Source organism: Drosophila hydei, unplaced genomic scaffold (genome assembly GCF_003285905.1).
Source record: "Drosophila hydei strain 15085-1641.00,03,60 unplaced genomic scaffold, DhydRS2 tig00008139-arrow-pilon, whole genome shotgun sequence".
In the NCBI taxonomy this organism is placed as follows: domain Eukaryota; kingdom Metazoa; phylum Arthropoda; class Insecta; order Diptera; family Drosophilidae; genus Drosophila; species Drosophila hydei.
Genome location: NW_022045847.1, coordinates 1,378,563 through 1,390,333, shown reverse-complemented (window position 1 = coordinate 1,390,333; position 11,771 = coordinate 1,378,563). Strand labels below are relative to the sequence as shown.

At 33.1% G+C, this 11,771-nt stretch overlaps 2 protein-coding genes across 4 annotated transcripts; both read left to right on the top strand.

The window, feature by feature from the left end:
* Positions 1 to 944: 944 nt before the first annotated feature.
* Positions 945 to 4,722, top strand: LOC111601319 (synaptic vesicle glycoprotein 2C). Its single transcript, XM_023317849.2, has 9 exons — positions 945 to 1,175; positions 1,939 to 2,368; positions 2,435 to 2,616; positions 2,703 to 2,884; positions 2,950 to 3,333; positions 3,630 to 3,747; positions 4,063 to 4,222; positions 4,295 to 4,422; positions 4,587 to 4,722. The coding sequence occupies exons 1-9, from the start codon at positions 1,130 to 1,132 to the stop codon at positions 4,640 to 4,642; spliced, it is 1,686 nt and encodes a 561-aa protein (XP_023173617.2). The 5' UTR covers positions 945 to 1,129; the 3' UTR covers positions 4,643 to 4,722.
* A 1,545-nt stretch (positions 4,723 to 6,267) lies between these two features.
* On the top strand, positions 6,268 to 10,376 carry LOC111601313 (synaptic vesicle glycoprotein 2B). 3 transcript variants are annotated; one of them, XM_023317837.2, is made up of 10 exons: positions 6,274 to 6,601; positions 6,662 to 6,824; positions 6,887 to 7,065; positions 7,527 to 7,708; positions 7,776 to 7,954; positions 8,454 to 8,607; positions 8,671 to 8,785; positions 9,556 to 9,715; positions 9,874 to 10,001; positions 10,072 to 10,376. In XM_023317837.2, the coding sequence occupies exons 1-10, from the start codon at positions 6,379 to 6,381 to the stop codon at positions 10,125 to 10,127; spliced, it is 1,539 nt and encodes a 512-aa protein (XP_023173605.2). In that variant the 5' UTR covers positions 6,274 to 6,378; the 3' UTR covers positions 10,128 to 10,376. The 3 variants fall into 3 exon arrangements, with proteins under 3 accessions (XP_023173607.2, XP_023173605.2, XP_023173606.1); XM_023317838.2 differs by having other exon boundaries at positions 6,520 to 6,601; positions 6,654 to 6,824; XM_023317839.2 differs by lacking the exons at positions 9,556 to 9,715; positions 9,874 to 10,001; positions 10,072 to 10,376 and having other exon boundaries at positions 6,268 to 6,601; positions 8,454 to 8,611; positions 8,671 to 8,752.
* The last annotated feature ends 1,395 nt before the right edge of the window (positions 10,377 to 11,771 follow it).

Genomic DNA, 11,771 nt, shown 5'->3' with positions numbered 1-11,771 from the left:
AACGGCTAAAATGCATTTTCAATTATATGCTTTAGAATTGTTATGACATATAATCCATATTAGGATTTCACCATATTAATGGCGTATTTCTGGTTAATCTTTTACTTTTTTATTGTGATTATTATATATTATTTACTTATATGTAATTACTTAAACATTCACTGCTAACTGCTAAGTCACCAAGCAACGTGCTTATCACGCATTTACCAGCCCCCAAATATCATTTAGCTTCTGCTATCTTTGTTGCTACCTTTTCGCTTATCATTACTTCTGGGCTGCCACTGATTAACAGGGTGTTGATGCCCGCTATGATAAAGACTAGAAGATGCCTACACAAGAGATCTGTTTGTTAATGTAAAGTGCTTAACCCATGATTGGCAAAGAATTTTTCCATAATACGAGAATTGGCTATCCGTGTATAGGTTGAACGAACTCATTGCACTTTTAGAGTTTTATATAAAAATATTTCCTATACTTTTGTTACCGTATAACATTTTCTAATTCTCTCAAACCAAGATGGATCATCTAGAAACAATATAAGGTTTTTTTTGAGCGTAGCTTGGAAAATTTCCGACCAATAATAAAGCATAAAAATTATAATAATATAAAAACTACTTAAATATAAATAAAATGATGAGTCGTTGCAGTAATGTTCTGTAATATTTTAGCTTAAGGTTTCCTTAGTATTAAAATATAAATTCTAGACTTGAGTTGATTTGATTGAATCCGGCTTGCAACAATGCATGTATTATTATTAGAGAAATATTATAAGAAAATACGGTTAATTGAATGGATATTCATTCATAATCTTTATGGAAACTCGTGTAAGATGTGTTATCTTCGATAAGAAAGTGTTAATTACCTAGAAATGAATCTTCAATTTTCCTCTACACGATATAATAAAAGCCCTGTGAAATTCCTTACAGTTCACCATTTGCCAACAGTCAGCGCATAGAGCTCGAAGCGCTCGGATGTAGTGAAATAAAAAACATCTGTGATACATTAATATACTATAGTGCATTTGTAACTATTGACCGAGACATTTCAATTGACTTGCAACATAAATTACTTAATTCAAAAAAAATTGCGAATCTCAAATCAATCGAAAGGCATCCGACAGAGCAGTAATATGGGCGAAAAGAATGTGGAAAATGTGAATCATGATAAAGTAAAAGGTAAAAGATTGTGAAAAAAGGTTGATCCATAAAAATTAAAAGGGATTGTTTCTTATAGAAAGACAAGTGCATAAAAATTCTGAGTAAAAATAAAAACAATAATACCCAAGCCGTTATATATATATAATATTATAAAGAAGCCAACTTTTAAATGCTTTAGCTTGACAAAATTAAAATAACAAGACGTTATGTGCTGCTGAATGTGAAAATTGGAAAATATTAAGAACAAAATATAAGAATACAGAATATATATATACAGATATATAAGAATTCAGAAGTGAGCATAGTAAATTAAAATTTAGCACAATAAAAATTACACCATTGAACAATACTTTATAATAACTTTATAATAATATAATCTAATTTTCCATTTTTAATTTATATTATGATAACATTTTATTAAATTGCTGATTTATATAAATTAGGTTTTTTCCAATTTAATGAAATAAGTAAATGATGCTTGTAGAATATATTAAATTATTACAAGTTTTAAATTCTTTTAATGCACAATAAAATATCGCAGAATACTCGTTTGCGGTTACTATTATTGTGTTAATTTTAAGTATAAAAAATTGGTTTATTATTAAAAAAATGGTATTTTTTAAAAATTGGTTGCAAAAATTACTGTTATTATCAAATGAATAAAATTCGGTCATAATAATATAATTTATGAAATTTACCATTGTTATTTCTTAAAAAATTAAAAAATAACTTGATATACTTTTAAATTATTTCGAAATTATTGCCTTAAAAAATTTTGCAGACATCGAAACGGAAAGCGATGGTAACTCGATAAGTACAACGCCGGCAACATCTTGTGGTCCAAATGATGAGCCTGCAGACTTTGATAAGGCCATCACATCCGCAGGCTTTGGCCGCTTCAATCTGATTCTGTTGATTATCGCGATTCCAGCTACCTGTGCAAACATGTTTGAGTCGACGACAATGTCGTATATATTGCCTATAGCCGAGTGCGATCTCCATTTGACGTTGACCGATAAGGGCATATTAAATGCTTGCGCATATGCGGGCATGATCGTTTCAGCCATACCCTGGGGCTATTTGGCCGACACGAAGGGTCGTCGCGTGGTGCTGCTCTATGGGTATTTGTTAACCTCGATTTGTGTATTTGGTAGCGCACTGAGTCAGAATTTCATAATGTTGGTGACGTTCAAGTTTTTTGGTGGTCTCATGTAAGTAAGCCGGCACCATCTTTTTATTTGGTTGGGAGTTTATGTTAGCTAACTGTCGCTATACAGTGTCAACGGCCCTGCAGCGGTGCTCTATTCCTATCTGTCAGAGATGCACGGGCCCAAGCACCGAAGTCACGTTCTGATGATTGTGGGTATGATTGTGAGTGCTGCAACGTTGTTGCTGCCTATACTGGCCTGGCTTACTTTTCCGCAGCCCTGGGATTTTGTACTCTTTGACAGTCTCGACAGTGAGTTGAAGATAAATAAGTGTGCTCTAGTTGGAAGCGCCCTACTCACATATAGACATACAAATAATTTAATCTTCCATTTTCAGTTCACAGCTGGCAAGTCTTTTTGCTGATTTGCGGCGTGCCCAGCTTATTAAGTGGCGTCATTATGTGCGTAATGCCAGAGAGTCCCAGATTTTTAATGGGTCAGGGGCGCAATTCAGAGGCTTTGCTGGTCCTGCAAAAGATCTATCAGATAAATACTGGCCAGCCGAAGGATAACTATCCCGTGGGTGCAATTTCTAACTATAAAAAGAAGTATTTACAGCTCTTCTTTGTGTTTGTATTTGCTAGGTGAAAACGCTTGTTTTGGAAGTACCCGATCGTGTTGCCCAGAAGGACGAGGCTATTTACACAGTGGAGGAGAAGCCCGAGGTCCAAAAAAACAGCTCTTCGCGCAGCCTACTGGAGAGCTTGCGCGCCGGCATGCAACAGATCCAGCCCATGTTTCACAAGCCACTGTTGAGCCTCTCGCTGCGTTGCTATATTATGCAGTTCTGCATGTTTCTGGGCATGAACACCATTCGGCTCTGGCTCCCCCAACTCTTTTCCTCGATGGCCGATTATGAGGCACTGCATCTGAATGATGATGCATCGGCCACCATGTGCACCATACTTGATTTCAGTGTTAATCAAACTGCCGAGACGTTCACGAACTATCAGACTGCATGTGCTGAGGTGAGAGTGTGACAACTTCTTATCACTTATTATCAGCAATATTCTATGGGGGTGCGATTTAAAAATGAGCTTACTTGCTTTTGGTTGTCTGCTAAAATTACTCTATTCAATTAGAGATACAAATAGCATGCACATAATTGTTATGGCTCGGCTTTGATATGAGCTACCTCGTTATCTATCGGATCGTCCAAAGATAACATGCTTATCAAGCTTCATCATTAACGTATTCATTTTGCTGCATCATTCTGACGTTACGCACTCCTCTCTTTTTCTCTTTCTTTCTATATCTTATACAGCCTCAAACTATATCTATAGATATGTATTTTAACAATATCATCGTCTCTGTTTGTGGATTCGGTGGATATTTCTTTGCTGCCGCTATAATGCGTATAGCAGGTGCCAAGCGTCTGTTAAGTAAGTAACATATATTAAACAAATATTTACTTAATAACTTATATTTGTAAATGTATTTCTAAGTTATAATATATTTTTTTTTCTGTACAAGTTTAACAATGAGGTTTTTGAATTAAATGGGCTTACAACTATTGTAATTAAACAATATTTAAAACAAAATAACAGAATTTCTTAAAAATGCTTTTAAGAAAATAAATATGACTTAGTTTAATATTATTTGTATTTCTTTAATACAATTTAAAGATTTTTCAAAATTTTCCTGGTTTAATATTTTTTTTACTTTATTTTTATTTCACTTTTTAATCTTCCGTATAGCATATGGTCTGTTCATCTCCGGATTCCTCGGCATAGGGCTATATTGGTCCGTTAATAGTGTTATGACAATCGCCTTGTCCGCTTCCTATGTCACTGTGGGCGGAATTGCTGTCTCCTCTCTTCTTGGCGCTGTTGTTTCGCTCTTTCCCACGCGACTTCGGTAAGAAATGCCTTCTCTTCCTGTCATCTCTCTGATCGAATATAAATATCTTTATTTCACAAATTTTTGTAGCTCCTTGGTGGTGGCTATTGCCATGATGTGTGGTCGATTGGGCGCCCTCTCTGGCAATCTTCTCTTTCCGCTTTTAATACAGATAGGCTGTGTGCCGCCATTTGCGATGGTCGGATTTGTCATGCTGCGTAAGTTTATTTTGCAAAATTAATTAATTTTTTAATGATATATATATTAAAAAAGAGCCTATCATTTTGTAGTTTTTATTTATATTGTCCAGTATTTGTGGTATATGACAAAAGCAGAACAGCATATATTTCGTACATATTTCATTAAATTTTTTTATTTGCAGTTGCTGCCGTGCTGTCAATTTTCATTCCCAATCCAACAAAAGCGGCTTTCGCCTAACTATTTTTACCAATTGCTTCTTTAAGCTTAGACAATTACATTTGATACTTTGATTGTAGCCTTTAAGCTGTAAAAAATATTGTTTAGAGTATCTTTCTATATATATAATTGTAGTCTTTGAGATTAGTTTGCGCCTTTCTTTGGCACATCTTGTGTTATACGATGTATATATAGAGTAGGAACCAATGAAAAATATTAAATACACATTTTTAAAAGTTATTTTCATTATGTGTTAGTTTTTATATTTATTATCGGGTTTTGTTATATTATTCGTACCGTATATTTATTTTAAAATTATTTATTTATTCAGATATATCACCTATATTATTAAAGATTTCTATATAAGCAAACTAACTCATCTTTTTTTGTATTATTAGGTCAAAAATACCTATATTTAAGTTTATGCTTAAGTTTATAAGCTTTAGCTCTTTATGATTGATTGATTGAATAATAAATGAGTTAAAACTGAAATGCTACGTAGAGATGCGGTTTAATATTTAAAACTGTTCTATGCAGAGGTTCTAAGGTCAGGTCATGCATATACAACTTACATACACGAATTGCGAATACGACGAATTGTCTGCAATCGATTAATTAATTATTAAATTTCGAATAAGCAAAAAGTTTTTAGCAATTTCTGAGTAAATGTTTCCGTTTTTAAGCAACAATAATTAGAAAGAGGAAAGAGGTAACATGAAACGCGACTGACAGTATTTGATTCTGTGACAAAAAATCTGCTCCAATTTAATTTCATCCTAATGAATTTATAGATTTAACAAAACCGGAGGCTTTTTTATTTAGTTCAATAATATAATTTCAATATTATGGGCATTGATAGCAACCAGTTAATGGTTGGTCAGAATAATTCAAAGAGCAAATTGCACGTTAACATATTTTTATAGCGATGCCCAGATTCAATGTCCCATTTTGAGTTTTAAAACTATTTTCATAAAATAAGGTCTTGACTTTTCCAAAAAATATACTCTTTTCTCTTTAAGTACCCTAATGACGGAGGGTATGTACAGTCTAAATATGGATTCATCTTTTTTTATTTTTCTTTTTTCAGGAACCGAAAGCATTAAGTAAGCAATATTTTAGCTCATTTGATTCAGGAGTTCGGAATTGTGCCAGTAAAACTGCATAAATTTAATCATTATCCACTGATATTTGATTTCCTTTAAATATTTAGATTTCTATGTTTGGGTAATTTTATTCATTTCAATATTCAGCTTTCACTAATTTTGTGATGGTTCATAGTGTTTGTGCTTTTTTAAGGGAGTTTCAGATTAAATAAATTATTATATAAAAATCATTTGTTAAGTTTTTAATAGAAGTTAAGGAATTCCCAAAACTTTCTGAGCGTGACACAATAAGTAGAATTCAAGTGGCGTCTGACTTCTCTTTATCTTTAATATTTTTAAAATTTCTATGCATGTTGTCTAATTAGGTCCCACATACAATACTTCAGATAGGACAAAAAAAGAAAACAAAAACAAGAAATGTATTCAATTCGAAGATAAACAGTTTCTCATAGATGAACATAAAGAATAGTATTATAAATCATGTAAAGATATCTTTTATAAATTACAAAAAATACTCTGATATTTTTAAAATATAATGTTCGACGGATACAGCTTTACACTGATCACTTTACAAATCTAGAATGCCTAAAGTTTATGTTCAAAATTAATTGAATTTTATCTGCACTCTATTTTATGGTAGCAGCTGTAATATAGATGGCAAAAGCAGCAGAGCCAGATGAAACGGCAGATTTTGAGAGGGCAATTTCTGAATGTGGCTTCGGTTTATTTAATGTCATCATTTTGATCTGCGCACTCCCCTGCTTAACTGCAATGGTTTTCTCTGCCTCCGTCATATCATATGTGATGCCAACGGCTCAGTGTGACCTAAACCTGAGCGTAATGGACATGGGAATGCTGAATGCAGTGACATACGCAGGTAAGTGATGTTGAATAGATATTAAAACTATATAGGACGACTTCTAACACAGCTGTCTAGGCATGATTTTGTCAGCCATTCCATGGGGCTTTATATCGGACACCATGGGTCGCCGTTCTGTTTTAATCATTGGCGGTTTCGTTGACGGTATTTTTGTGCTCTGCTCGGCCCTAAGTCAAAATTCCATTCAACTGATGATATTTAAATTCTTCGATGGACTAATGTGGGTATCAAACAAATCTATATGATGTACTTATCTAAATAATTTGTACTACTACTCTGCAGAATTTGCGGCCCCTTCGCGGTGGTCGTCAGCTATTTGGCCGAGTTCCATGGCCAGAAACATAGACACTATATAATGTTTTTTGTCGGCCTAATTATTTCTATAGGAGCGGTGACATTACCACTGATAGCCTACCTATTACTTCCACTGCACATTTATTTCAAATTGGGAAACATGAAATGTAGGTGGAGTTCTTATACTCGTTCACGAAAAGAAAAGACTACTTCGATGTTTAAGCAATGCCAGCCGTGCTGTCCGTCCACCTGTCCCTATTAAAGCTAGAAATTGTCAATTGGAATATATCGTGTATAACTCTGTCCGGTAAAATGAAAGATTTTTCGACACTGGGGAGCCTGGCATATCGGGGACTATTATATCTTCTACAAAATATGCAACGCTTTAAAACTATTAAAGGGTTTGGCAAGTGAATTTGCGTGACTTCGTCTGCAGATAAAATTAACTAAAAAAGAGGCAAAAAATTACAAAAACACTGCTACAAAGTTTTACGATTAAGACTACGGGTAGAGGCTTACATTATATGGTCTGATTGTTAAACTTTTTTTGAAATGTGAAAGAGTACTATTACGTCGGTAGCTCCCGACTGTAATGTTGTTTCTTGCGTTGATTACTTTTCCTTTGCAGTTCACACGTGGCAGGTATTTTTCGCTATTTCGGCTATACCGAGTTTTTTGAGTGGACTTTTACACATATTTTTACCCGAGAGTCCAAAGTTTCTTATGGCTCAGGGCTACTATAACAAAGCGTTGAAATCCTTTCAACGCATTTACGCCATCAACAAGCGTAAAAGTCGTGAAAGCTATCCGGTAAGTTGTGTGTAGTTGCTTGATCTTATTCGAATATCGAAAATTTGCTAAACCTTCCAACTGTTAGATCAAAACTCTGATTGACGCCGTGCCAGAGCGAATGGAAGAAGAAACGGTGAAACGAAAGTGCTGGAGAGCAAAATTTATATTTTTTGAAGGACTGAAGCAGTTGAAGCCAATGTGGAGTTGTCCTTATCTGGGAGTAGCCATTCACGTTTATCTGTTGCATTTTTGCCAAATTATGTGGTAAGTAATAATAATGAATTTATAGGTAGTTCCTAACTGCATATATATATACAAATTGGTGTTTATTTGTTAACTTAAGCAAATTTTATTATTTCAATGCCCTTGCGTAGCATTCGAGCTGTAGACTTCGTAGTTTAGCTGTCTTAATCTAAAATAATAAAAAATAAATAATTTTACCTCATAATACATAAAAAAAAACAATTAATGAATATAATAAGTAAAGCCATAAAATATGTTATTAAAAATAATGTATTTTTAATTGTAAATGTAGGACTTATAGTGTAGGATGTAGGATTTATAGTAATATATTATTACCAATTGATTCTGTTACAATTGCAATTGTAAGCCTTTCTTTTAAATTTTAATTTAATTAATATATTAAATTTATTATAAAAATAGTTGTCATCACAAAAGAGAAAAGATATTTTCACTTATTACACCTTAAAGTATACTAAGCTTTTAAGCTTATATTAATTAATATGCACTTTGACAATTGCAGTGTAAACTCGGTTCGTTTGTGGATGCCAAATATCTTTGCAACGATACACACCTTAGAGGTAAAAGGATATTCAGATCGGAGCATGTGCGCAGTTCTAAAGCACGATACGCAATTAAACTTCACAAAAGAGGAAAAAAATCAGGAATGCGACATAGTAGGTAGGCGATCTATTATACCCAAAACTTCCAGCATTAAAATAATGAACCCAATCGTGCAGCATCATGAACCGGAAACCTATTCTGATAATATCATTGTTGCCGCCATTGGCCTTATTGGCTATTTGGTTATATTTCCTCTGCTGAGTATTCAAGTAATCGCTAGCCACTTGCTGAGTAAGTTTTGCCACATTTCAATATAAAATTGATATTCTGATTTGTTTCACTCTTTCACGAAGTGAAAGGAGTGTATTGGTGTTGTGTAATTGTATAAAAACGTTTTACTTATATTGAAGCCGGAGATTTGAGCTCATTTTAATCAATACAACACAATCACAATACCTTCTGTAAAGTATACGCTATTTTTAAATGCCGAATATTTCGCCGAAAAGTGTATATTTAACAGCTCTGAAGCTAAAGTATCAAATTGTTACAAATACTTTACCTTGAGGTTCATGAAAAATAATTACAATAAATATATATGTGTAAATAAATATAGATAAACTCGCCTTCGGTGTTACAGCTTTACAGCGCTATAATTCGATAAAAACGTTACTGTTGACCTTTAGTTCTAAATTCTCTATGGACTGTGAGAAACTACGAAGTGCGTTGAAAATATGTTAATTCATATATTTATTTATGACTATATACATATTAATAAATTATTTTACTCTGTTCATGAGCCATTGCAAACACAATATAATATAATAAAATTACCTAATGAATATATATATTTGGAGGTTCTCCTTCATTCACAAAAAATATATTAGGAATTATTTTGGGAATTGATATGAACGCAAAACAGGATGTAACATTTAGCTAAACGGATTGTCGATAATTACTAGATTTTTCATTGCAGGAGTGCTAGATTGTAGTTTTGTGGATGGTTTTCGGTATCCGCTAGCTGTTCACTTCTGGCTAAAGCAATCTTACTTGTTTTGTTTCAGAGATCAGCCTGCTTATAAGTACATTCCTCGTGGGTGGACTGTACTTTACAAATTCCAGCCTATCGATGCTTCTTGTCTCTGCATTCTATTTAACGGTCATGGGAATCTGTGCGTCGACTGTTATAAGTATGACCGTGGTCTATTTTCCTACTTTGATGAGGTGTGTATGTCAAAGGTTGTAGCAATTAATTAATTTCAACTTTATTCTATTATTGGTTCGACTTTGATAAAATTGATACTAAGGGAGGTGCTATTTTTATTTTCACAGCAGCTTAAACATACATAAATATTTATATATATTTTCTTTGCTCTTTACAGAACAATGGTTTTATTATTGATTATGACATTTGGCCGTTTGGGTTCGGTTGCCGGCAACATGTTACTACCGCTTTTTATAAAGATCAACTGTTGGGCACCGTTTCTGTGGCTATTTTCCCTAATGATGCGTAAGTATTAAATTTCTTTTATCACATAAATTTACTAATGTTCTTTAATTTTGTATTTATTTATTTGTAGTTGCATTTTTAATGTCACTGTTCCTCAAAGTTAATATCAAGCAGGCACTTAATTAAATATAATAAATAGTAATAATCATTTATTGCAAGACAAGTCGTTAGACAACTATAGAAGGCATATAAATTGAAATTCAGCATACTTCTCTATTATGCCAATCTATTTTGATGTGCCGACTTATAACGATCTAACGAGTGTACAAGCCATCATTATTATTATTTATTAAAAACTGTGTAGAGCGAAGAATAATCAACAAACAAACAACTACCTATTTGGAGAACACATTTTAGAGCTAAATTAAATATTTAAATTGAAATAAATTGTAGTTTTCCTTATAACAACTGCAGAATATATTTATTTTTATTTGCTTTATTCTTGTACTATTATCTATTAATCAAGTCGACTGACTGAGTGTGCTGTGCGGCTCTTGCTACCTAATTACATTTTGATCACGACGGCAAAGTAAAGGCTGATTAATTTGGACTTCGCGTTTGAGTTGCACCAAAATCCACGACCAACTCGAAGCCCCACTCAAAATCTGACCACAAGCATAAGCAGCTGTCACATGCTAATTATATTTGTTGTAGTTCACAAATTCAATGGAGTATATAGACTATACGGAGCGCTTTTTTGAACTATACGTCTGTCTGCCTCGGCGGGTATTTTATCCTAATTTTGTAATATAAAATATCTTTAATTGTTGCAAAGCTAAAGCTGCAAGTGATGCAAGTGGATAACTGATTAACTTCCTTTACATATAAGCTGATAATTTATTTGAACAAGTATTATCCAGTCAGTTGCAACCGACTGCAATTTTCTTACTCATTTCCATTTGTCATCAATTAATTAGCGCATGCCAAAATGAATTCCGGTTTCGCTTGAATAACTGAAAAAGTTATGTTATATTAATATAAAATATATGTTTAATAAAAAAGAGGGGAAAGAGAAGGTCTTTGTCGCTTGTTAGAATTTTTGTCGTTGTGGTTGGATGGTAAAATGTGTCCGGTTATAGTAAAGTCTCTATTAATGAACAGTTTCATTAAATGGAAATTTATTAAAGTTATTGGTTTAATAAATTTATCCAAGAAGAGGTAAGGTAATTTGGGAGCGAGGTGGAGATAACTAACGTCGTTTGAAAAGGAAGAGTTCCACCACAGATAAACAGTACGAAAAAAGCGTTCAGCCATCAGCTCTTTTTTAACCGTCTCATCTCAAATAATAATGGATACTAGTCTTATTTGTTTACTTTGATAGTTAATTATTGTTTGTAATCTATTTGTTTTAAAAGCACTTTTGTTTTTAACAAATTTCTTTACTGGATAAGTATCTCTGTCTCTAACTTAGTTTTTCTTTTTGTTCTTTGGTTTCCAGATTGCGTTGCAATCAAAGTTGAGTTCATGCGAGCTAAAAAGTTTTGTATGAACTGTGGTTGATTAGGCTGAGGCTGTGACCAAAGGTTGAATAGGAATGGAAGATGGACTTTATCGATTGCAGTTTTTCTCAATTGTTTTAGAATGTATGTGGAATCGTGTAGTTTACAGTAGACAAAAAAAGATATGAAATTACTTTCCAAAGTGCAAATGCTGATACTGGTTTAGTACTATGTTAATACCCTGTGTTATTAACGCATATTAAAATTGGGCTTAACATTTACTTTATTCAACATGGCAAAACGTAAATTATGATTTATTAAGCTGCCAAAA